Here is a 26,384-nt window from a genome sequence, read left to right as displayed (position 1 = left end):
GACCTATCCAACTGGACAAATGCTCTTCCTGAAGTGGCACTGATGTCAAAGTGTCTTAGGGAAACTTCTTGCCTTATGCTGAGGTTTCCTTAAGGGAGATATATGGAGATAAAGAGGGAGTGGGGGGAGGAGACTCAATCATCACAACCTCTTTTACAGATAAAGAAGATGAGTCACGAAAACAGAAATGAGCATAAACATGTTGCGAACCATAAATCTTTAGTTTAATACAGACCTAGTAAAAATCAACACAGGCATCCAACAATAGCTGCAAGCTATTATAGAGCTTTTGATTGGCACAACCACGACAGCAGCATCTTGAGCTATTTTCTGGATTACATCCTTTCATGGGGAGGGAGAGGCACATTTGGAAATGGAAACAAGGCTGCAGAAGCAGCGTAGTGTGGCTAGACCAAGTCTGTACGACTGGCAGCGCACTATGACACACTGAGGGTGTTGTGCACTGCGTAAGTCGTACAGATAGGACTGTATGCACTCCGCCACTTCTGCAGCCCCAGCAAACACAAGAACAGAAGGCTGAGTCCCTGAAACTGAGCCACACATGTGCATCTACTCACAAGTAGGCCAGGTGAACAAGGCCACCAGAATAGTCCCGATACGATGAATGTGGAGCTCGACAAACACTCTAGAAGGCACCCCTGTCTACCATAGTAAAAAGGATAAGGCCTGAGCAGGTGGTAAGGCAAAACTGGTTTTTTAAAGTCTTGTACAGCTTAGGTGGGTCCTGATAGAGTGTCATTTTAAAAACTGGGTCCTAGTGCTAAGAAATTTGGGAACCACTGAACTAAATTGAATCCTCACAGAGCCGGGGGGGGGGGCAGTTGGAAAGGCCAAGAGGCACCGCTTCAAGACACTTCGGAGCACCTCCACTTCCAGTGTTACAAACTCAAATGGCAGCTACTTCCTCCCGAGATTTCATTGCTTGCTGTTGGCCACCCACCCACGCTTGGTCCAGACATACTAATGGCAGCAGCACTCTCGGCTCCAGAGTTTGCATTGCTGGTCAGGCTGCAGAGACATTTGGAGGAAGGTGACAGAATAAGACGGCTGTGCAACTGCCAAGGTAGGAACGCACTGAGCTACAATGCGCCGAGCAGAGATTCCAAACAGGTGTAGACAGAAGACAGGCTGGCCCAAGACAGGGGGGAAGAGGGAGAGCGAGAGAGATGCTGCCTTGTAGCCTAAGCGCCTGCTTCTCTAATCTGGCATAATCTTCACTCTGGTTTCCACGGTGAGCTGCAGACCAGCCAAGTCCCTTCGGTCTCCAGGTGCCATCGCAGGTGAGCCGATCAGTTGCCTGGCTGATGTTTCCCCATAACAGGAAGCTGCCATTTCACCACCGAAAAATCAGGCTGCCAGTCTTCCCGGATTGTAGGCTGGCGAACGAGGCTGCTGACAGAGGGGAACAAGCCTTCCCAGACCTGTATTGACCACCGTGCTCTTGCCCAGCTCTCTTCCATGGAAACATGTGCAAAGGGAATGCGGCACTCCCCCGAACCTGGAGAACTAAGTCCATAGTGCAGTCTTTATTCTTTGCCTTAGAAGACCATCGGGGCAGTTTGATCTGCCTAGAGGTAGGCACCATCTTGGAAGAATGAGGAGCAACATGACAGCAGCAGAAGTGTCTCACCGCAGCAAATCCTCCAATGTGGCTGGTGGCGGCATTGTCTAGACAGTGCCTGTGTCCAAGAGGGTAATTCTTTGGCTCAAAGAATGCTCAGAAGCACTTAGAGAGAGAGAAGGTGTAAGTGCATATGTACGTCCTTTGCATTTACAGGCTGGACTTCTTCAGAGGACTGTCTGGAATGACGTAGTTGCCAATGCCTTCCAGGAGACCATCCCACTGATCAAAAGATTCTTTCAGCTCTAAAGAAAAGAGAGAGAGAAGATGGCACAGAAGCACACAAGACCATCACTGCTGGCCAGGTCCAGCTGTAAGCCTGAAGGAGAAGGGCTTCTGAGCCCACTGGTGTGCTGCAGAAATGGCAGGCAGCCTGCTGTGCCGCACTCACAAACTGTGGGACTGATGTGCAGGTGCATACTGGAATATGCCCCATGGACCAAGTCTCAGGCATTGCCATGCTCAGGGGCCCAGGTGGCGTCGGTGGTCTGCCCATCTCAACAGATAATGCCTTATCAGCTATTCTCAGTTTGCAGCCTTGCTTGCGAAAGAAGCCAAATAGCATCCCGAACTGTCATATTTGCAGCCTCCTCCCCCAAACACACGCATTGGCCTCCTTCCATTTCTGAGTGGTCTATTTTTATTCATGAGTTCTCAATCAAGCGGCTACAGATTTCGTTGACAACCCTTGTTTTTAAGCTGCTTTGTGCCCCCACGGTGCGCATATGTGCTTCTCATGCCTCACTGCAGCCTCTGGTCAAACAGAGTGCTCCCTGGGGCATTTGGTGGGCTGCTGTGAGATACAGGATGCTGGACTAGATAGGCCTATGGCCTGATGCAGAGGGGCTCATGTTCTTAACTACAATTCCCAGGAAGCCTTGCAGGTCTCTTGTTGTCTGGTGTGCTCCCTGGGGCATTTGGTGGGCCACTGTGAGATACAGGAAGCTGGACTAGATGGGCCTATGGCCTGATCCAGTGGGGTTGTTCTTATGTTCTTAACTACAATTCCCAGGAAGCCTTGCAGGTCTCTTGTTATCTGGTGCGCTCCCTGGGGCATTTGGTAGGCCGCTGTGAGATACAGGAAGCTGGACTAGATGGGCCTATGGCCTGATCCAGTGGGGCTGTTCTTATGTTCTTATGACAGAGCTGGAAACAAAGCCGTGATGGCAATTATGACTTAAGGCTGCATTATGGCCCTGGGTATCATTTCCATGCGCCAGCACTGACCCTCAGGCCAAAAGATTTGCCCACTCTTGACTTACGAAGATGCTTCTGCAGGAAGGCGAGAGCAGCCTGGTTAGTGAGGTCGAGGCCTTCGTAGGGATCAATGGTGCCTCTTGTTCTGAAGACCCTGTTCAGGAGCGTCCCCGCAAAGAAGGTGAAGTCCGTCTGGCTCTGATGCACGGTTCCCCTGGAGGGGGCAAGAGGAGGAGGAGGACATAAGCACTGATACAAATCAGCCATCAGCCCTCTCCTCTCCATTTTCATGCAGGTCTTTAGATGCTAAGAGACCCTAAGAAATGGTAGTCTAACCTCTTCCTGACACTCTCCATGGAGGAGAAAGATCAAGGAGAAAGATCAAGACTGTTTTTTTTTAAATGTTAGTTGATCATATTTTACAATCAACCTGAACTTGTAAAAGTTTGAACTGCTAAACAGGCAAGGACAAACAGGCTCCTCTTACGTGGATGTTTGATGTGGACAGCAGCTTGCCCCATTCCTCCCAGCAGATGAACCTGCCCCAGAGGCTGCTTGCTGAATTTGAACTGTGCCTTTGTGGGATTGGGAGCCCCTTGGGGCAAGACACTATCTCTTTCTATTCCCATCCTAAAGAAATGCAATATATAAATATTCTAAATCAGGGGTGTCCAAACATTTTGGCAGGAGGGCCGCATCACCTCTCTGACACTGTGTCGGGGGCCAGGAAAAAATGGAATTAATTTACATTTCAAATCTGAATTTACATACATTTACATAAATGAATATATTAGAGGTGGAACTTATATGAATGAATGAGGGTCTTGCAACAGCTCAAGGCGTATAAAAGGCCTTGCACAAAGCAAGGCTGGCCTTTCCTTTGCTGCCGCATCACTGACGTGAAACAGCTAGCAGTGGAAGGAGCCCCTGTCCCACAGTTCGTGTGAGAGGTCGGACAGTTGCCCTCATGCTGAGAGCAATTGCACTGGGCCAGCATGGGCTCCAGCAAGTCTCCAGAGGGCCAGAGGCTCACTGGAGACTGGGGACTCCCTGCGAGCCGGATTGGGAGTCCCTGAGGGCTGCAAATGACCCCCGGGCCAGTGTTTGGGCACTCCTGTTCTAAATCAACACTCCAAACCCCAAATTAAATTGATACTCTCTAAGTCTAAATGCACAACAAAGAACAAGCTTCAGTCTTGCACAACTGGGTTCATCTAGCACAGTGTTTCTCAAGGAGTGGTACTCATTCCACTGGTGGTACTTGAGGTGGTGTCAGGTGGTACACACAGGACCCCCAGACCCCTGCCACGTGGCAGTAAGACCAACAATGCAATGCAACAAGCTGCAGGAGGAGGTTCAGCAAGTGCCAGAGTGCGCTTTTCGTGTGCTCGATAAAGCCCTCCCATCTGCCCTGAGCCTCTTACCTGTGTTTGCTGCATTGCATCCGACCTCCCAATCCAGAAGTAACTGGCAATGACATTATCTCCAGTTACTTCTGGCTGTACTTCCAATAGGTAGAAGTACTTGTGCAAAGTGGTATGGCGGGGGAGAAATGCTGATCTAGATCTGTATCTTCTTTTGTGTACAGGCGCCCTCCTGTGCCCACGGATCCGGTATCTGTGGATCCGGTTCTCTGTGGTTCTCTGGGCCCCCCCCACCCCTTTCACCCATTATCTTGCCCATTGTGTTCTTTACCCTGGAGCAGGGGTGCCCAAACCCCGGCCCTGGGGCCACTTACGGCCCTCGAGGCCTCTCAATACGGTCCTCAGGGAGCCCCCACTCTCCAATGAGCCTCTGGTCCTCCTGAGATTTGTTGGAGCCCACTCTGGCCCGACGCAACTGCTCTCAGCATGAGGGCAACTGTTTGACTTCTCAAGTGAGCTGTGGGATGAGGGCTACCTCCATTGCTTGTTGTTTCATGTCTGTGATGCAGCAGTGGCAGCAAAGGAAAGTCCAGCCTTGCTTTGTGCAAGGTCTTTTATAGGCCTTGAGCTATCGCTAGACCTTCATCCATTCACATAAGTTCATCTTTAATATATTCATTTATGTAAACCTATGTAAATTTATTCAAATTTTAAATGTAAATTAATTCTTTTTTCCCCAGGCCCCACACACAGTGTCAGAGAGCTGATGTGGCCCTCCTGCCAAAAACTTTGGACACCCCTGCCCTGGAGCCAAGCAAGTCTGCGTCTTCCTTTTAGTGAAGGCTAAAACAGGAACGCGAAAGACAGGGAAGCAGCCTGCACACTAGAGGGACACAGAATGTTAACAGGAAGCTTCCTTTAGCATTCAGTAAAAGGAAGACACAGCTTGTTTGGTGCCAGGATAAAGAAACTCAACCAAGGCAATGGGTGAGGGGAGGCGAAAGAGAGAAGTATTGTACTCTGTAAAGGGTCCCCTTTTATTAGTGTTTTCTGCATCCACGGAGGGGACGACGTATTCCTATCTCCATGGGGGCAATGTAACCCCCGCAAATATGGGGGGGGTTTTGAACGCCTGTACATGCTTTCCCCTGCATCTGTGGATACAAGGGGTTCCTACCCCCACCCTCCAGAGGTGAGGGTGTAAGTGCCTTTTTCACCACTGAAAAATGTGACTTTTTTCACCACTGAGGTTCAATCTAAGCCTGGCAGAGGCCGCTGACAGATGTCCGCACCCTATGCTGGGCTCAGAGGGCCCCCCAGAGGCGAGGGGGGCAGCCCTACGGACACGTGAATTTGTGGATACAGGATATACGGATACGAGCCCCCCCCCCATATAATTTCTTAGTTCCTCCTAGCCTTTCCCCCATGTTTCTTCAAACTGATCTGTTTCCTTCTCCATGTTCAGTCTCCCTCCCTCCCTCCCCATTTCATATCTACTTTAGATTGGAACCCTGCAGGCAGGGACTATGGCAAATTCTTCTGTGTACGTCATCATATATAAGATGATGCCAAGGCTCCGATGGGACTATTTGAGCAGCCCCAGACTCACAGGATGGTTATAATCTTGGACTCATTGCTTGTGGAGCTGATCCTCTTCATTTTGTCTATACTGTCTGCAGTCTGGAATGACTCTGTGTTGACAAAAAGAACTGGCTTTGTCACTTTGGGGTAGAGTGTGTTCTCCAGAGGGAACATCCAGGCGTCGAGGGCCACAGCACACCTGCAGGGGAGATGCATTCAGGCTGTAAAATGAATGCTTGGAATTCCCACCAGGCCACATTTGCAAGAAAGGCAGCCCCTCCCCTGCTATTGCTCAGCCACTCCTACTCCAGAGCCACCTCTGGCTCAAACTCACTTGAACTGAGCCTCTTTGACAAGGGCCAGAATTGCTGTTGCACCTCCGAACGAGTGACCCATGACTGCAACTTTGGTCAGGTCCACGTTGTCCTGGAAAGGAAAGCGAGAAGAGCTTTGAAGTCTGGTGGGTATTGCCTTCTTGGCTTTTCAAGCTGCACCCATCACCGCTCACAGTCAGCCGACCAGCAAGGCCCCAGGCAAAAATGCTCCTCTGCTTGGTCCCAGCATTTATTAGAGCAGGGGTGCCCAAACCCAGGCCCTGGGGCCACTTGTGACCCTCGAGGCCTCTCAATGCGGCCCTCAGGGAGCCCTGAGTCTCCAATGAGCCTCTGGCCCTCCAGAGATTTGTTGGAGCCCACACTGGCCTGACGCAACTGCTCTCAGCATGACGGCAACTGTTTGACCTCTCCCGTGAGCTGTAGGGTGAGGGCTCCCTCCACTGCTTGCTGTTTCATGTCTGTGATGCAGTAGCAGCAGCAAAGGAAAGGCCAGCCTTGCTTTGTGCAAGGCCTTTTATAGGCCTTGAGCTATTGCAGGACCTTCACTCATTCATATAAGTTCATCTTTAATATATTCATTTATGTGAACCTATGTAAATTTATTCAAATTTTAAATGTAAATTAATTCCTTTCTTTCCCTGGCCCCCGACACAGTGTCAGAGAGACGATGTGGCCTTCCTGCCAAAAACTCTGGACACCCCTGTATTAGAGGTACACTGCTCCCATCCAACATGGAGGCTCCAGGACGAACGGCTGCTACGAAAACTCTCCTCCTGCCCCCAATTTGTCAAATCCCCCTTAAGCCATCGCCACAGCTTGAGGCAGCCAATTCCACCACCAGTTCTTTCGATCCTGCTATGACACAATTGTGTTGCCTGGGGAAACAGAACAATCTCCCACTGACCCAGGACAAGCTCTTGGGAAAATCCCTGGGCCCCTCTGCCCTGCCTGGGCCTGAGTAGTTTCGAACAGACGCTGTGGAAAGGGGAAGGCTGCGCACGGGCTCTCCAGGGCTGCCTGCAGGGGCTCACAGCATCTTTCAGCAGCAGACCCTGCCCTCCCAAGGGAGTCTGCCTGATGCAATCAGTGCTTTTGCCGGAACAGCGAGGGCGAGAATGACCTAAATACAGGCAGGGAGGAAAGCAAAAAGGGACACAGGAAGAAAGCAGAAGAAGAGATGGAAAATAAAAACAGGCTTTGCTGGGACTCGATGCTTAGTCGAGGGTCCTTTGTTTTGTTTTCCAGCCCTTCCTTTGCCAGACACGTGAGCAGGAGAAAAGCAGCAAAGCAGGACTAGGCTCCCCCTGGTGACCAAAGGTTGAAACCGCAGGATGGTGTTGCGGGAGGAGAAAGTGAGACAAGACACACCTGCTAAGAGTCAGATCCCAAAAAGAAAGGAGCATGGGGTGGGGGGTGGGGTGAGGAGTGGGCTGGGAAATGCCAGGCATGGTGGTGGGGCCAGGAGACCCCCAACCTGCATTTCACCGAGGTCGGCAGGGACCGCTTTCTGTGCTCGCAGTGGCGCAGTCTGCCCATCAAGCCTTTTGCCCTACACCACACACTGTGAAAGCGCTTCTCTGCTTCCGGTGTATCGTGTCAAGCTACTCTTTCTGCCCACAGCCACAGGCTGTTGTAAACGCACTCGTGAAATTCCAAGTGCTTTTCCTAGACCTCACAAACCTTCAGAGAGGCAACATTGTTGTTTAGGCATCCTTAAAATGTCAAAGCCAGCAGTGTGACATCTGTGAGTTAAGCACACCCTACTTACTTCCTGCCACAGGCATAATTAAGGGGCCAGTCCTATTCAACTTTCCAGCACCAATGCAGCCGTAACACAGCTCCGAGGTTAGGGAACAAATGTTTCTTTACCTTAAGGAGGCCTCCGTGACTGGCACCCAACTGCAGGATGCAGCACACGCCTCATAGGCACAGCTAAATCAGTAAGAACATAAGAACAGCCCCACTGGATCAGGCCATAGGCCCACCTAGTCCAGCTTCCTGTATCTCTCAGTGGTCCACCAAATGCCTCAGAGAGCACATAAGACAACAAGAGACCTGCATCTCAGTGCTATCCCTTGCATCAGTGCTGGGAACTTGGATAGAATTGGGCCCTAAGTCAGTTCCCACATATCTAAACTGGGAATGCTGACCTGTCTCACAGAGTTGTGGGAAGAAACCCTGGAACCAGCATAGAAAATAGCACCATTTAAACATCTTTACTGAAGCGATTGCAAGCTCTCGGGTATACAGTCACCTTGCATCCTGTGTTCTCTCCAAGGTGTGTGGCGGTGCACCTCCCAGCCAAGATCCACAAAGTGTGGTGTTTGGCAACTTGGAAGTTTGGCTGATGATGTGATTACATCATTGCCAAATATCCGGCGGCGTCATCGCAATGAGTTGCAATGCTGTGAGGCTGTCAAAGGCGTTCGCACACTGGCATGAAACCCTAGAAGGAATGCTGCTTGCATCACATCCATGAGATTAGACTGTGGCTGTGATTCCTGCAATCCTGTACACACTTACCCAGGAGTAAGCACCAATGAACTCAGTGGGACTTACTTCGGTATAGGCTTGTGCTTAGTGTTTACCTTCAGAGCCATCAGATCAAAGTCTGTGTGTAAAAGGTTGGTGACAGGCTTGCCACTGTTGATGCTCCGGATCAGTTTGAGCCCCCGAATGCACTCATTTGCCCTCTGGTGCACCTGTAGCAAGAAGAGGGTTGAAAATGGGTCTACTGTTCTCCTCCAACTTAACAGGGACAAGCCCCATTTCACACTATTTGCATAAAAAGGAGGAACTTGGTGAACTCAGTGACACTGTCCAGAGCTCCACGTTTCCCAAGCTCTGGGTCTGAAAATTAGCCACACACTGAAGACCTCAAAAAGCAGCAACAACAAACACAAGAGGCTTGTGGCAGGCGAAGAGAAGGTTCCCAAAGGGAAAACCTATCTTTAGAGAGGGGTTTACAAATCCCATCTGTCATAAACCCTGAAAAGGTAGGTTAGGATTATCCTCTTCCCTTTTCCAAAACCCTAGAGCTACCTCCAGATAGGAGGTTCACTGTTCCTCTATCCCCACAGTGTCCTTGCTGAGGGCAGGGCAACCCAGTGTGAGGAGGTAATGGGCAAATTAACCTCCTCTGCAAGGACATTGCCTTCTGTGGTGCGTGCTCAGCATCCACAGATGCTCAAATCTGCTGATGCCAAGTCTGCAGAGAAGGAGGGCCCACTGTACTGCTTTTTAACAACAACAACAACAAAAAAGTCCACAATGTGATTTGCCCAGAAAAAAATACGGTTTCTTGCTTCAAAGGGACCAACAATCCTGGCAGCACTTTGATGGGGAAAGCTAAGCCTGGCAAGACTCTGCCTCTGATGCATCTTTTAAAGAAGCGGTTCAAAGTTTTTCTTCTCATGACACATCAATCTAAACAGTCTTCTTCATGGTTTTCGTCTCTTGCGATGTCATTTCCAGCTACTGGGAGATTCTTCCTGGTTCTGCAGTTCTGTTTCTAGGGCAAGAGTCTGTAGCAATCAATTGTCTGTCCATCTTCTGGTTGAGAAGTCAGAGCCAGTAGAGGAAAAAGGACAGACAATTCCTTTTTATTGTCCTGGGCAGGACAATTCCTGGGCAGGAGGTCTGGTCTAGAGGGTAGAGCCTCCGTTTGCCTGAAGATAACATCCGCAGGTCGCCAGTTCGAGGCCACCGGCACCGTGAATTGGTGAGACCTTGAAGCAGCTGACAAGCTGAGCCGAGTTATTCCACCTGCTCTTTGGTGTGAGCGAAGAAGCGTCTTGGCTGCCCTCCATGTGAGAGATGAAGGAGGTGCTTGTCAGCTTGCGTGGGAGGAAACCGGAGGCCAGAATGCGATACCAGATCAGAAAGATCCATCTGACATGTTGTGGTTCTTGAAAGATAGAACCTTTCAATTGTAAAAATCCCTACAGGGATTTAGAACAGCCTGCCTTTGTAAACTGCCTTGAATAAGTCTGAGGAGAAATCTGATGACCAAGAAAGGCAGTATATAAATAGCTGTATTATTATTATTATTATTAGTTTTACAGACAGTTGCCCTGGAAACAGAGCTGCAGAACCAGGAAGAGTTTTTTAGCAATTTTCAACCACTATGCACCAAACTCCCACGGCACACCTGTGGACCTTTCTCAGTATACCAATATGCCATTGCCCACCAGCTGAAAATGGCTGTTTTGAAGGTACAGGAGCTCCCTCAGGGCCACCAATCCAACTGGCCCATTGTAACCCCAGAGATGAATCAAGGGCATCCCTTAATGCCTCCACCAAAGCCAGGTTAGGGGGTATGCCAGGAGGCACTATCAGTGACTGCCCCCTCTGGCACCAGTGGCATAACTAAGGGATTTGGCCACCGGGACTGTGATGTTAGACATCACCCCTCGCCCGCCCCCCCCGCCCCAGAAGTGCCCAACTCAGAAGTAATTGCAGTGATGTGATGATGTCTGGGTTTATGGCATGCTCTGAGAGGCTGATGGCTTTTTGCTGGAAACAAAAAAAGCAGTTGGCGGCTCAGAGAGGCTTGCAAACACTCTGAGCACCCACGAGGGGGAGTGTAGGAGAAAGTTCTGCAGTGGTGAGGAGGTGTCCTAGCCACTGAAGTACCTTCTCCTGCACTGCCTCTGCAACAGGAGCAGGGAGACATGGCAGGTAGGCCAACTCTGCCTCAGGACCACCGCACGGAGTGCAGGTTGGCAGCCCCTCAAGGCATGGTAGCCAGAGCAATGTACCCCCTGCCCCCCTTAACTATGCCACTGTTTGGCCCTCCAGGACTGCCTTCCCTCTGAGGCCATGCCACAGCCGGTCCTCTTTCAGGGGGTGACCCATTCCACACAGGCTGGCTTTGGGCAAGAAGAGGGTCGTAACTAAACTAGCAGATCTTAATTTTATTCTGCTTTGCTATGCAACTGTTACCCTGCACGTGCTGGATCTCATCTGATCTCGGAAGCTAAGCAGGGTCAGGCCTGGTTAGTACTTGGATGGGAGACTGCCTGGGAATACCAGGTGCTGTAGGCTTATACCATAGTCTTTCGAGACTGAAGGTTGCCAACCAACCATGTTAAATTAAAAAAAAAAGCCTCCCAGGCTGAGCATACCTGCGGGTTCCGAAAGCGAAACTCCTTCTGTTCCGCCGGCACGTCTTGATATGGGAGCCATTCCTCCAGGAGTTGAGCCGAGGGGAAGTCTGACTCTTTGGGTTCAAGCTTGCAAAAGTAGGTGGCAGAGGCAGAGTGGTCTCTGAAAGAAGGTGCAAACACCCCGCGTCAGCCCCTGGCAGAGTCAGGCAGGACTGCAAAGGGAACAGGAGCTCCTGTTCAGTTCAGCTCCTCAGAGTCCCACTTGAACCCAAGTTCATGGTGTCCTTAAATCCCTGCAGAATATTTATTTTGCCCACTTTCCCCCAAGGTCCCTACTGCTCTCCCCTTCTCATTCTCCCCTCCAGCCCTCCTTTTCCAAGAAATCTTTGCTTTAATTAAGCCCTTGTTCCAAAGCAAAACATGCCACCCATTTGCTTTCATTTGCCCCTTTTTACCCTTGCCTTCTTTGTTTTCTCCACTGCCAGGGTTTAAGCTCCTTTGGGGAAAGGATGGTACTATTTTTATCCTGGATGACTGTGTATTGGTCAAATGCGTCCCAGTCATCGGAGCCCCTGAACATTCGCATCTGTGTTTTTTTTTTTTTGTGTCCCAGTCATCTGCGTCCCACTATAACCGGGCAGCAAACAAACTAAAAATGGGCAACAAGCCCCATATTAATATCCTAAGCCTCTTGTCCCAGCCCTAACCTTACCATTGCATTTTAAAAATTAAAAAGTACATCCAATATAAATGTACATATTGTAGTAGAACTTTATTACGGTCATAAGACCAGCCACATATAAAATATCAAAATATATAAGTATACAAAGGTTTGCAATACATTATGATTAAGTTTAAAACGATAAAAGAATTTATAACTATGTTTAAAACAGTTCTGAGATAACCAGCAACAGCTTCCAGCCATCTCCCCTAAAGCAATTCCAATATATCTAGCAGACTATGCTCTAACTACAGAGGTTCATCCATATTTAAGATCCTTTTCCTAATGCCCATTGCAGCAGTAAATGTACATATATTAGGACACAAATGTTTAGGATGCAAAAAAAAAAATGGATGCAAATATTAAATACCAGGAGTTCTTTAAGATGCAGTGGTCCCGTCACTTGAAGGCAGTGGAAGACCTGGGGAGGGGTGTAGCAATGCAGAAGCACGCTTTAGCTTTAGCGAACGTGGCAACCGGGCAAGCACGCTCCCCCCCCGCCCCGCTTGAGGCAAACCTTGAGCTATGGAGCCCTGTTCACAAGGCTAAGAGTGTGAAATCTTTGGTAAACAAGTATAAGATAGTATAGTAGAGGAAGCGGTGAGACTGTAGGAACATTGTTATCTAGGAACGTTATTATCAACAACCTGTATTGCGCAGAGGGGAGAAAGTGAATAAAAAGCCAGGCTGCCGGCTGGCAAAACAAGCTTGCTCCCTGCCTCAACTTTTGAAACCTGTTTTCGTCTCCTGATTGCCTCTCCGGCTCATCATTGCTACAGAGGGGGAGGAGGTCAAAAACTCCAGGCGCCGTGCACTGCCTCCACCTGCCCTTTGGAGCAGTTCCGTGGGCAGGCGAAACCTCGAGCAGCACTCCAGTGTGCTTGGAAACCCTTCTGAGGCCTTCTGGCGCAATCTTGACTGTGACCTGATACTTCCGGTTTCATTGGGGAACCAGAAGCATTGTTTAAGATTGCGCCAGAAGCCTCAGAAGGCTTTCTGAGCACACTGGAGAGCTGGGCGAGGCTCTGTGCACTTAGGGAAGGATCCACAGAGGGAGGTGGCGTGATGCGGGGGATTGGCATGTTGCAGACCTGTGCCCCGGGGTGGCATGGAGAGCCAGGGCCATTACTTCTGGAAGGGATCTGTCTTGTGCTGTTCATGTTCCTGTGTAAAGCACCATGTATGTTGGCAGCATGACCTACTTCCTCTGTCAAATTATCTGCTAATTAGGAAGTTAAATACACTGATTTGTCTCCTCTCTCCATTGTGACAGAGTACCAGGGTTTCCAGGTAAGGCAGCTGGACAGCCATTCCTGCATTTAAGATCCCAGTACTGGCAGAAGAACAGCCAGCAGCAGCCCCTCTCGCCCTGGTCCCACCTTTCCCTCCTTGCTCTACCATGTTTCTGTGCCAAGTGGAGTCCCAACAAGGTCTCCAAGTCCTGGGCTTTACTGAGGGAAGCAGACCTGGTGTCAGACTGGCCTTTTCACCACTGCGACCGCAGGACAGTTGGGGCTGTCTCTGTTGGAAGGCCGAGGGTGTTTGTCACCTGGGGACAGCCTAGGGCAGCCTTTCTCAAGCTGAGGATTGGGACCCAGTTTCTGGTGGGTCCTACAGAGCCTCAGATGGAAAGATCAGAAAACTAATTGCCTTAAGCCCTGAGGCTTAATCAGATAGCTGCTAACTACCCTGCAGAGCCTCTGCAATTTCCAAGCTTCTGTAAATGTAGGGAGAGAAATGTCTGAGTGTCTTTTTTCTGATGTGTTTTTTTTTCCCAAGGTAGTGGGGCCAGTGAAGGCTGGGTCACAAAACTCTGCCTCTCAAGCCTTGAGGCTATTCATTAGGACTACCTCATTATGAGAAGTGGATCAAGATTTTTCTTTTTTTTTTGCAAATAAATAAAATATTTTTTGTAAACAAGGAAACAAAAATATTACTTCTTTCTAGATCACCTTTTTTTAAAGTGTCAGAAAGCTAGGCAGGTCCTGATAGAGTGTCATTTTCAAAAGTGGGTCCCCGTGCTATAAAGTTTGAGAACCACTGTGCTACAGCATATACCCCACGGGGTCCTTTAGGAACCAGCCTCAGCCATACTGTTCTGAGGCCTTGCGATCGCTCACCTGTGTTCAAGGGCCATCACCAGAAACCCCCGTGAAGCCATTTCCACGCAGATGGCAGAGTAGACTGTTCTGCAAAGCGAAGGACAAAGACAACAGTAAAAACAGGGGACACTCCTGGTTCAACCAAATGCAAGGAAGCGTTGCGTGATTGGGCTGGTGATGACTAACACCCTCCGCTCCCACCAAAGAAAATGACAGACGCTGGGGTTTCTTGTCAGAAGCCACAACCGTTCAACTGGTTGAAACCCTGTTTTTAAGTGCAGCATCAATGGGATCTCGACTTTTGAATTAGACACACAATCCCAGCAAACACAGCAAGTCCACCCTTAAAATTGTGGAACGGTTCTTAGAAACTGCAACTTTAAGTGAAACGATTTGTATCAAATCCAAAATTTTACCGTAGGCTGACTGCTATACAGAAACAAGTCCCTATCGCATATTTCTGGTCACAAAAACATCACCAAACTTCTAATTGATGCAAGGGAGGATACCTGGATGCAAGTCTCTTGCTGTCTTGTACGTTCCCTGAGGCATTTGGTGGGCCACTGTGAGATACAGGAAGCTGGACTAGGTGGGTCTTTGGCCTGATCCAGCAGGGATGTTCTTATGTAAATAAAAACCCAAAACGCTTCTAGTTGTAAACACTGAAATAAATGTGAGCTTTCTGGGCTGGAGAATAAAACCCATACAGATATGGGAAGAACATGTAGACTCCACACCAGCAGTGGCCCCAGCTGGGAATCAATTTTTTTTCTCATCAACTTTATAACAAAACAAAACTTAGAGCATGTACAGAAAACAAGGCTGGGCAGGAGGTCTGGTCTAGCGGGTAGAGCCTCCGTTTGCCAGTTCGAGGCCACCGGCACGGTGAATTGGTGAGACCTTGAAGCAGCTGACAAGCCGAGTGAGTTATTCCACCTGCTCTTCGGTGTGAGCGAAGAAGTGTCTTGGCTGCCCTCCATGTGAGAGATGAAGCAGCTGCTTGTCAGCTTGCATGGGAAGAAACTGGAGGTCAGAATGTGATACCAGATCAGAAAGACCCATCTGAAATGTTGTGGTTCTTGAAAGATAGAACCTTTCAATTGTAAAAATCCCTACGGGGATTTAGAACAGCCTGCCTTTGTAAACCGCCTTGAATAAAGTCTGAGGAGAAATCTGATGACCAAGAAAGGCAGTATATAAATACCTTTATTATTATTATTATTATTATTATTATTATGTGGGGCCATTATTTTGGCCCTGCCTTTCTACACCAGGAAGGTACTTGATAATGGGACAGCATCCTGCCTAATCCGTGAGGTGCTCAAGCTTGCTTGAACCAAGCTTGCTTGAACTAAGCCACTCTAGACGATATCCATCCCTTGGTGCTTTCTAATCAGCTCACAAGGGTTTGAGAAGGGAGGTTTGGTGACAGAGAGGGGCTTTAACAGGATTTGGGGATTCTTGTCGGCTTCAAGGCATCTGTTAGTTCAGTCTCAAAGCCGACTCCAAGTGACCGTTCACCTGAAGGCAGTTCAGTGCCTGACAAGGTGGCACAGGGTGGTTCCCTTACCAAATGACTGTGCCCACCCATGCCCAGCCAAGGAACGGTGCCTGTTTTAGCAGCAATAGGCCACATCCACAACCTGGACCAGCCCAAGACCACTCAGCACCACAGGCAGCACATCACACGCCACCCTTCTCACCCAGAAGCACCCCTGCTCCGCTCTTCCACACATCCTCTTCAGCGCCATTCTCTTCTCCAGTCCCAGGGAGCAGGTGGAAGAGAAGGACCAGCAGAGGCAGCAATGCAGTCACCACTGCATAAAGGGGCCCACGTCTGGTGTGCTGCTGCAGGCACCGAGGTGTCACAGACCCAGGGCAGATCTCTTACCGAAAGGCTCCCAGGCCGTGGGAGAAGATGATCAAGGGGTACTTGCTGCAGGGTGGTTTGAAAGGGGCATCCCAGCTCACGGGGATTCTGCAGGACCCTGCAACAATAAAAGCGCACAAGAGATAAGGATAAAGCCAGCTACCAAAGGGTTAATAATGCTTCACAATTAAGAACACAAGAACAGCCCCACTGGATCAGGCCATAGGCCCATCTAGTCCAGCTTCCCGTATCTCACAGCGGCCCACCAAATGCCCCAGGGAGCACACCAGATAACAAGAGACCTCATCCTGGTGTCCTCCCTTGCATCTGACATAACCCATTTCTAAAATCAGGAGGTTGCACATACACATCATGGCTTGTACCCCATAATGGATTTTTCCTCCAGAAACTTGTCCAATCCCCTTTTAAAGGCGTCCAGGCCAGTCGCCATCACCACATCCTGTGGCAAGGAGTTCCACAGACCAACCACACGCTGAGTAAAGAAATATTTTCTTTTTTCTGTCCTAACTCTCCCAACCCTCAATTTTAGTGGATGTCCCCTGGTTCTGGTATTATGTGAGAGTGTAAAGAGCATCTCCCTATCCACTCTGTCCATCCCCTGCATAATTTTGTATGTCTCAATCATGTCCCCCCTCAGGCGTATCTTTTCTAGGCTGAAGAGGCCCAAACGCCGTAGCCTTTCCTCATAAGGAAGGTGCCCCAGCCCCGTAATCATCTTAGTCGCTCTCTTTTGCTCCTTTTCCATTTCCACGATGTCTTTTTTGAGATGCGGCGACCAGAACTGGACACAATACTCCAGACAGACAAGGAACCACCTGCTCTCTTAACTGTTCTTGGTAGTTTAAAAACCACCATTTTATAGTGTTTTATAATAACAGGCACACGTTTTGAATTCCTTACGCAACATACCCTGCAGGGCAGGGGAACCTGGTGCACCATTTTGTCACTTGAGCAGTACTTAAGAGATAGGGGATAAAGGCACAAACAGCAGTTAGGATGGGGCAAGCAGTCTCACTACACCGAGAACCCTCACAGCCTTACCGAATGTCACACTGAGCAATGGGGCACACCACTTCCTGTTCATGTTCATGTAGTCAGCGAGCCCACAGTAGTACTCGTAGCGAGGGATCCAGGAAGGCTGCTTTGTCCCATCCTGTGGGATGCAGGGGTAAAACAGTCGGAAGAAGAGGCCCTGGGGAAGAAAAGAAGACTGCAGCATAAACACAACAGGTTTGCGTCATACACAATCCATGCTCTGCGCATTCCGAATATGTAGGGGAAAAGTCACTGAGGGCATTTGCTTGTGGGGTGTTTAGCCTGGGATTGTCACACTTGGCTCACTTCCTCTTTCTGGGGCGGGGTTCCAACATCATGTCATCATCCATCCATGAGCTGTTCCTGCACTTCAGGAGCTGCAGAAAGTCCAGCTTGCAGCGCATTAATCACACACGTGGACATTGGTGATGCTACTGCTCTGTCATTTCTGTGAGGAGCTGTCGTACACTTGGTCTCACACTCCCAGGGTTTTGGGTGCTCAAGGTCATTGGTTCTGAACCCTAGAGCCCTCAAAGATCCCTATTCGGTAGTACTGCCACCACCCTGTAAGAGGCAGTGCCTCAGTCCAGGGACACCGAGACCCTCTAGGCTTAACTATATCCCTTGTAGGCACTGAGCACTTTCTTTACTTAAAGTCTCAGTCCTCAAGTTACTAGTCCACAATGAGGATTTTTGGTAGCTTGCTGAACGGCTAGGCTAGGATTCTGAACCTTTGTCCCCAACAGACAATGAACCAACATGGTAAAAGGATTTTTACTTTATTAAGTACATAGGGTTACAAAAAGTTACAAAGGGCAGCAAATGCTAGAGGCATAAAAACTTCTAGGAAACATATCAGCATAAAACAACAAAGCTAACTGGCTGACTCTATTATTCTCTGACTCTCACCTGGGTCAGCTTCTTTTGTAGATCCTCAGGCCAGTTACCTATAAGGCCACATGGTCCTGGTGGGGCAGGATGTGCACCCACCACCTCTCTCACCCAGAGACAAAGACCAACAGACCCTGTCCTCCGGAAGTGGGGCTGGAATCTCGCCCTCTCAGCTCTTCCCTCCCCCCTGGAGATCTACAGCTGCATTCCATCCTTGATGGGTATCTTTCTGGCTGCCTAGGTACTACATAATCACCTTCCATTGAGTTGTAAATTCCTAGCAGCTAGGACTGCAAGCCACTTCTGTGTTACTGTTTTAGTTTGGTTCAGGCTTTACATGTTACTAGGCCTAAACAGTACATATTCATGACACTACTGCTCTGTCATTTCTGTGAGGAGCACACCAGAGATAGCAGGCACAGGAGGGGGTTACATCGGGAGGATCACTCTACTGCGTCCTGGCCAAATCCATGCTGGATCTACTGTGGTGTGGAAGGAATGCTTCAATTCCAGATGTGACGGCACACAGAAAAGCAACACTGAGCACTCCTGGAACTGCCCAGAAGCTTTAAGGAGACACAGGGTCATCCAGTTTTCCAAACCCAACAACTACGCCTCCCCTGTGCTAGTGTAATTGCGAAACCCCCCTTTCAATTTAAAAACAAGAAAATGTCTTGCGGCACCTTAAAGACTACCCAATTAGGCTCTCATAGACTACAGTCCACCTCACCTGATGAATGAAGTGTCACCTTTGGAAGGGAGGTGGGAGGGAAGCCTGAAAACAGGAATGCTAAATGGCAGGAAATGTGAAAGGCCTCCACAGTAACATGGACATCAAAGAGTTAAATCTTCAAACCTTCTATTACAGCAGCTGATTTTCAACCAGTGTAGGACATGGTTTGTGGGTGTGCTGCGGGAGTTTGGGACAGGGTCATTTATTAGTAGGGCCACTGGGGGATGCGAGCTCACACTGGTAGGGTGGTATGCCTTGTCAATTGTCAGAATACCAATGGATGGTGTGCCTTGACGGTTTTAGCACCTTGCCAGTTGCCATGAGATGAATAGGGTTGGACATCGCTGCATTACGGGGTGGAGGTAGGCCCCCACCTTTTGACTTTTTCCTTCTTGCTCCTTTTAGTTGCATTCTGCCCTCCAACAAGGAAGTCTTGCTGGATTACAAAACACAATGAGTCCATATTGCTTCTTCTGCAAAGGGGGCCCCCCATACAAAAGCCTTCCTTGTGGAGAACTAAGTGCACACCAAGTCAGCACTTCAAACTCGAGGGCTTGTCACAAGGCTCAAAGCTTCTTGAGCTTCCTGCTCTTTGACTTCCTCATTTTTAATGTTACTCTCTCCAGCCAGGCATGTATGTTGGACCGGCCCTACTGCTTATTTTCCATGACACTCCCTCATACTTGTAACCCTTGCATTTGTGGTGCATTGGCTTTTAGGGGCGACAGTCCAATTCTTCAGAGTCAGATGCCTGCCCCGGACTGCAGCCTACGTACACAGAGACTGCACAGAGTACCATACTAGTCTGTAGGATGCCACAAGCAGTGGCGTAGCTAGAGGGGGTGCAAAGCACCTGCAGGAAGCCTCACTGCAATGTGCAAGGGGCCCTTGCTCCTCCCCTTTGAAGCCATTCCAGGCGGTGGGAGCAAAACAGAGGCAAGCTCCCACCACCTGGAATGGCTCTGAAGGGGAAGGGTCCCTTGCACGCCGAGGTGAGGCTTCCTGCAAAACTTACTGCTTTGCATCCCCTCTTGCTACGCCACTGGCCACAAGACCCCCATTGCTTTTACTGCTGCAGATCGACACAGCCACACCCCTGTTACCATGGAAGACAAGCCATTCGGAAACTTAGCCTGCTCAACAGTGATCATGAGGATCTTAGCCCGTACTAGCCCCACACGCAAACCCAGAAGGATAGCAGTTTGCAAACAAAGTCAGCTGGGTGCCCATAAAAAGGGAGAGAAGAAAGAATGAACATTCCAGGCTGAACAGAGAGCATCAGGGAGGGGCTCTCCCAGACCAGAGGCAGCTAAGCTGGGGTGCCTTTCTGCACCTCTGATGCAGCACTCTGGCCCTTTGCCATACTTGAGTGAGCAGGATCAATGCGGATTCTGTCCACATTGGGCTGGGAGGAAGGCAGGAGTGGCAGGCTGAAGGGCAGTCGAATCCACCACCTCCTGGTCCCCTTGCCATCTGCCACTGATGCAAGGTGGTCACCCAGTGGCTGACCCGACCATGCCCCCGAAAGAGGGTGCTCCCTTGTAGTCACTGCTGCAGCATTTCTACAGCAGCAGCAGAGCAAGTGAGTTTTGAGGACCCTTTCATTTCTGCCATTTCCGTTGCCTGTGGGCACAGGCCTCTCAAAAAGGAAGTGAGCAGCGGCACTAACAGCCGACATGTGTGGTTTGGGTTCCACTGAACTGCCTTTCTCAACACAGTTGGGTTTTCTGCATTAGTAAATGTGATGCCTTTTTTTTTGTTGGCAACCTTCAGTCTCAAAAGACTCTGGTATCGCACTGTGAAAGGTGGTTCTGGAACAGCGTCTAGTGTGGCTGAAAAGGCCGATTCGGGAGTGACAATCCCTTCCACACTGGGAGCAAGTGCAGTCTGTCCCTGGTCTGTCTCCCTGGCTGTGGGCCTTCCTTCTTTGCCTCTTAGCCTCAGTCTGTTGGCCAAGTGTCTCTTCAAACTGGGAAAGGCCATGCTGCACAGCCTGCCTCCAAGCGGGCCGCTCAGAGGCCAGGGTTTCCCACTTGTTGAGGTCCACTCCTAAGGCCTTCAGATCCCTCTTGCAGATGTCCTTGTATCGCAGCTGTGGTCTACCTGTAGGGCGCTTTCCTTGCACGAGTTCTCCATAGAGGAGATCCTTTGGGATCCGGCCATCATCCATTCTCACGACATGACCGAGCCAACGCAGGCATCTCTGTTTCAGCAGTGCATACATGCTAGGGATTCCAGCACGTTCCAGGACTGTGTTGCCTTAAGCATGGTGTTGCCTAATGCGATGCCTTAAGCATGGAGAAAATGCAGGTGGACAACAGATGGGTGATCACCTTACATGAGCACCCTGGAAAGAAGACAATATGATAATCCCGCACTAAACAGCAGGCCTAGAAGTGCCCCACAGGCCCCCACAGTTAAAGCCAAGTTTCTCCAAGCTACTTCGCCCCTGCACTAGATGGGTGTGGATGGGATGCAGCCTCAAAGGAAGCCTAAAGTTCCCCCCCCCCCCCACAACTGGGCCCAGAAAAGATGCAAACTACAGAGAGTCTGATGCACTTAAATTAAAGCTGCGTTTTCTTTTACAGACAGCATTTCCATCTTTTCGAAGGGGCTGTTTCCAGTTTCAGGATTCCCACAGAATTGAAAACTCTAATTCAGCAAAAGTACTGACCAATTTTAGTGGAGTTTGGGGTGGGGCTTATTGTTGAGAGGGAGTGGCTTTTTTCTGACTTAAAAGTTGAAACCCTGCTGCTTTTCAGAGAGGCCACACTGAGACAGAAAGCCCCCCCCCTCCACCGTAAAAAAAAAAAAATCACAATTTTTGTGGGCAAAGGACAAACCCAAAGAATTCCACCCTCACCATTTTTTCCAGATTCCTTCTAAGGTGGATCAGCACTCACTGAAATCCCAGTGAGGTCAGTGAGATAAAACCCACGGAAAAATAAAAGCCCCCATCCATTGAGAGGATGGTATGCAGAAGCCCAGGCATGGTACAGTAACTGCAGATAATTTCCATGCAACTGACAAGGATGTCAAACCGAAAACATTTCCATGGTAGTTCCATGGAAACTACCGCAGTTCCCCTTTCACACTCTCAATCTTGTGAAAGCCTTCTGCAAGCAGCACGTACAGACCTATGTTCTGTTCTTTATTAAGACTGGAAACATTTTAATGACTAGATTAAAATCTTCCATTTGAAATACTCCTGAAATACTCCACTGTGTGGTCCAGGGCATATCCTTAGTAAAATGACAGTGCAATCCTAGGCATGCCTACTCAAAAATAAGTCCCACTGTGTTCAGTGGAGCTTACTCCAAGGAAAGTGTATTCAGGATTGCAGCCCAAGATATTTTATCAGAGGGTATTCTCATTTTTTTCATTTTAAAGTCACTGCGTTTTTAGTTTGTGCTCTGCTGTTTCATCTTATGAAACGGGAAAGAATCAAAAGTAAGAAGTAATACACTTAAAACTAATTAAGAGGCATAAGAGCAGACCAAGCCTTGCTGATCAGTTGGCAACCCTATCTGGACTGCAGACAGATTATGTACTAATAAATAAATATACATCCCTGTCCCTGCCACTGTCCTAAGCAAATTCAGCTGGTTGCCTAAGTGACATGAGTCACCAAGAGTCATCAAGAGCAAAACATCCCAGTGTCACACTCATGAAGTCACAGCCTCCTTTTCCTGCCATAGACAGCGCCTGCTGTTTCCCCACTGGTTCAGCACTCACAGTCAATGGTTGTTAACACACTTACCGTACGTCCACACGTTCAGATAATAACCCTACACATGCACAGTGGGGGGGATCTATGTGTACACCTCTGAGCAAACTGAGCGTCAGTGAACCTTGCATTGTAAGGGCAAGGTGCAAAGGCCAGGGAAGTAACCCTTGCCCCTTGTGCTTGTCCAATGGACATCCTCAAACTCCACATCCAGGCAGTGGCGTAGCTAGAGGGGGTGCAAAGCACTACGTTTTGCAGGGAGCCTCACCGTAGCATGCAAGTGCCCCCTCCCCTCCCCTTCAGAGCCATTCCAGGTGGGGCAGGGGAGAGTAAAATGGAGGCGAATGCAGAGAAGACCCAGAGTAGAGGAGAATGCCTTCATTTTGCTCTTGCGGTCCAGAATGGCTCCGAAGGGGAGAAGTTGCTTGCACGCTGCGGTGAGGCCCCCTGCAAAACTTAGTGCTTTGCACCCCCTCTGCCAAGGACACAAAGACCAGCCCCTGTGACAAGCCCAGCGGCCACCTCTGCCCCAGATCTACCCAGGCAACATGAAAACATGGTCAGACCAAACAGGATCAGCTGTACCATCAGGAGTTCCTTCACTTGCCCACCCTCCAATGGAATACATGCCCTCACCTGCCAACAGTGCCCCTCTGCTGTCTACATGGAACAAACAGCTATACCTCCCTGTCAAGGATACAGGGACATAAAAAAGGCAAGGTACAGCAGCCAAGCCTTTCAGTCTGCATGATGGCTTTTCTGATGCTGGAAGACAGCTAGCACATCTCCCTCAACTTCTTCTTCTCCAGGTTCCATACCCAAGTCTTTTAATTGTTCCTCCCTGGCCTGGTTTTCAGTCCCTGCACTGTCTTAATTGCCCTCTTGCAGCTTATCTGTGTGCTTTTAAAAATGAGGTGCCCAAAATGGGATGAAGTGAGGTCCAAGTGAGGTCTGAACTATTGCAGAATAGAGTGGAACATATTCTTGCACAGTCCTGGAACGTGCTGGAATCCCTAGCATGTATGCACTGCTGAAACAGAGACGCCTGCGCTGGCTCGGTCATGTCGTGAGAATGGATGATGGCCGGATCCCAAAGGATCTCCTCTATGGAGAACTCATGAAAGGAAAGTGCCCTACAGGTAGACCGCAGCTGCGATACAAGGGCATCTGCAAGAGGGATCTGAAGGCCTTAGGAGTGGACCTCAACAAGTGGGAAACCCTGGCCTCTGAGCGGCCCGCTTGGAGGCAGGCTGTGCAGCATGGCCTTTCCCAGTTTGAAGAGACACTTGGCCAACAGTCTGAGGCAAAGAGGCAAAGAAGGAAGGCCCATAGCCAGGGACACAGATCAGGGACAGACTGGACTTGCTCCCAGTGTGGAAGGGATTGTCACTCCCAAATTGGCCTTTTCAGCCACACTAGACGCTGTTCCAGAACCACCTTTCAGAGCGCAATACCATAGTCTTTCGAGACTGAAGGTTACCAACATGATGATTCTTGCACCTGACCTCAACTCTATGCCTCTGCTAATAGTGCCCAGAGTTGCATAAGTGTTTTCTTTTTTGCAGCTGGATTGGATCATTAAGACACACAGATCCTTAGCATGCATGCTGCTGCCAAGCCAAGTCTCCCCCATCCTGTACTGGTGCCTCTGTACTTTGACCCTGCAATGCAAAATTCTATGTTTGTCTCCTCTGAATGTTGATCTTGGGCCCACTGGTGGAGCCTGTCAGGATAATTTTGAAACCCAGTTTAGTCTAACACCAGCTTTGTGACATCTGCACATTTGATAAACACCCCATCCACACCATCAGCCAGGTCATTTATAAAAATGCTGAGCACCACAGGGCCCAAGACAGAGTCCTGCGGCCCTCCACAAGATACCTCCATCCAGACGGATGCTGAGCCATTGAAAAGCACTCCCTGGGAGTGGGTGTTTAACCAGCTTCAAACCCACCTGACCATTGAGCCCACTTTCAACATTTTATCCTCACAAGGGTGATTTTGGCCAATGCTTTGCTGAAATCGAGGCACACTGTCTCCTGGTCCACCAAACTAGTTGAGCTATCAAGGAAGGAGATGAGATTCATCTGGTAAAACCTTTTCTTGACAAACTCATGCTGGCTTCTGGAAATAACCCACAGCCACTCTGCTTAATAATCTGCTCCAGGATCCTTTCAGGAATTGATGTATCAGCCTGCAGTTTCCCAGTTCCTCACACAAACACACCCCCCATTTAAAGGTAGGGACAGCATGAGCTTGTCTCCAGTCCTTGGGCACCACAGACTTTCTCCAGGAGTTCTCTGGGATTACTGAGTGTGGTCCAAGGTCACCTCTGCCAGCTTGCACATGACACCAACAGAGATGGGTGCCTCAAGTGCTCTTTCCTAAAGGGTGAGGAGAGTCAGAGAGGCAGCTGATGCACCACCAAGTAAGGGAGGGGAGCATTTGTCTTGCTGTCTCAAGTGCTGTCAGGTGTTGAATAGTGTTGGCCCTGAGTCGGGGCCTCCCCTACAGCTCCTCTTTTCTAATGGCACCTTTCCACACATACTCTCATGGGGGGGACGGGGACATCAGCACCTCCCAAGTCATAATAATACTTTTAAAACTGAAGTTGCATTTCAACATAATCTAGGGCCTAGGAGAGAGGGGTAAAAGGGGTAATTTGTAGCTGGACCCGGGGGGGGGGGGGTTAAAAAGAGAGCCCAGGATCCAAAGGAAATTTCCTGGGATCTCACATTTTCCAATCTCACCCAGCCTTGCCGGGGGGTGCTACCACGGGTGTGAAGCTTTGGCTGCTACCGCAAGCCATATGTGCCAGGCTGAGGAATGCATACATGACCCTCTTCAACACAGTGTCAGATCTGGGAGGAACCTGGCCTGCTACAGTAGTTCTTTGGCTTGGGGATCCACTGTGGGTACACTGACCTTGATGGAGTGTCTCTGAGCTGAGGGGCACAGCTGCAGAAGTCCGTTTTGGTGCACACAGGACACTTTCCATTCTAGTCTGAGCCTGAATACAATGATGCTAATTTTCCTCAATGATTTTCTATATTTAAAAGATTCGAGGGAGACCATCCACTCCCCACCCTGTTTCATCTGCACTTTGAGGAGGGGTCCAAAAGAAACTTTCTAACCCCTGATAAAATTTCACTCCAAGGCCCTGATTCTGGGTCCTTCAGACACAGGACCTCCTTCCAACAACCCTGCAAGGTGGGCCAGGACTGTTGCCACATCACAGGTAAAGAAAGGGCAGGGGTACGCAGAGGAGGGGGCAGTGCTGGAACAGAAAGAGGGCTCCCGGAGGCTGCCGATCCCAGATACCTCCTTCCAACAACCCTGCAAGGTGGGCCAGGACCCGTTGCCACATCACAGGTAAAGAGAGGGCAGGGATACGCAGAGGAGGGGGCAGTGCTGGGACTAAGAGGGGGCTGCCCGAGGCTGCAGATCCCAGATCCCTCCTTCCAACAACCCTGCAAGGTGGGCCAAGACTGTTGCCACATAATCTCCCACTGGGATTTTGAAGAGTTGGGGCTGTTGGTAAAGAGAGGGCAGGGGTAAGCAGTGCTGGGACAGGGAGGGAGCTGCCCCAGGATCCCGGGTTGGGGCAGGAACCCCCTTGTCTCCACCACCACGCTGCCCCCAAGCTGGGAGGGGGCGAGAGAAGCCCAGCTGGCTGCACAAAGCCACCTGCCCACCCCCCATCCCGGTACCTTGGGGGTCTGGCCCACCATCACGTCCGTGCAGCCGACCGGGTAGGCGCCCTTGCCGGGAGGCAGCCCCATGGACTGACCACCCCCCATGCTGGCTGGCTGGCTGGCTGTGGGGAGAGCCCTGCGACGAGCCTGCTTCGCGGCAGCTCCTCCGCCTCTTCCTGCAAAGGGCGAGGAGGAGGAGGAAGCCCTGCCCGGGGAGGCGCCTCCGGACGCGGCTGCAGCGTCCTCCGCTCCGCCCCGGAGAGGCAGAGGAGGAGTGGCCGGGAGAGAGCCACTGCCAGCCCGGCCGCCCGTCCCGTCGGGGCAGGGATGCGCAGCCCCTGCGGTGGCGTAGCTACAGGTGG

The 26,384-nt window shown here is 50.0% G+C and overlaps 1 protein-coding gene and 1 pseudogene across 1 annotated transcript; one reads left to right on the top strand and one right to left on the bottom strand.

Annotated features, from left to right (window-relative positions):
• Positions 1-202: 202 nt before the first annotated feature.
• Positions 203-26,204, bottom strand: PAFAH2 (platelet activating factor acetylhydrolase 2). Its single transcript, XM_066638565.1, has 10 exons — positions 26,038-26,204; positions 16,983-17,133; positions 15,942-16,038; positions 14,069-14,137; positions 11,246-11,387; positions 8,708-8,821; positions 6,119-6,210; positions 5,813-5,983; positions 2,905-3,053; positions 203-1,887 (listed from the first exon to the last, which is right to left on the bottom strand). Exons 1-10 carry the CDS (start codon positions 26,125-26,127, stop codon positions 1,793-1,795), a joined length of 1,170 nt encoding a protein of 389 aa, XP_066494662.1. The 5' UTR covers positions 26,128-26,204; the 3' UTR covers positions 203-1,792.
• LOC136662031 (5S ribosomal RNA) lies at positions 11,047-11,165 on the top strand (annotated as a pseudogene).
• Positions 26,205-26,384: the final 180 nt, after the last annotated feature.

Source organism: Tiliqua scincoides, chromosome 10, assembly GCF_035046505.1.
Source record: "Tiliqua scincoides isolate rTilSci1 chromosome 10, rTilSci1.hap2, whole genome shotgun sequence".
Classification (NCBI taxonomy): domain Eukaryota; kingdom Metazoa; phylum Chordata; class Lepidosauria; order Squamata; family Scincidae; genus Tiliqua; species Tiliqua scincoides.
The sequence above is the reverse complement of the archived record's forward strand: the minus strand, read 5'-3'. Positions and strand labels throughout refer to the sequence as shown.

What these genes read in the sequence shown, in the direction of transcription:
- PAFAH2 (XM_066638565.1), bottom strand. Translation starts at nt 26,127, where the DNA reads ATGGGGGGTGGTCAGTCCATGGGGCTGCCTCCCGGCAAGGGCGCCTAC. An exon ending in TGGTGGGCCAGACCCCCAAG is followed by an intron (nt 17,134 to 26,037) that starts GTACCGGGATGG and finishes TTTCTTCCCCAG; the next exon opens with GGCCTCTTCTTCCGACTGTT. An exon ending in GTCAAAGAGGCTCAGTTCAA is followed by an intron (nt 5,984 to 6,118) that starts GTGAGTTTGAGC and finishes TCTCCCCTGCAG; the next exon opens with GTGTGCTGTGGCCCTCGACG.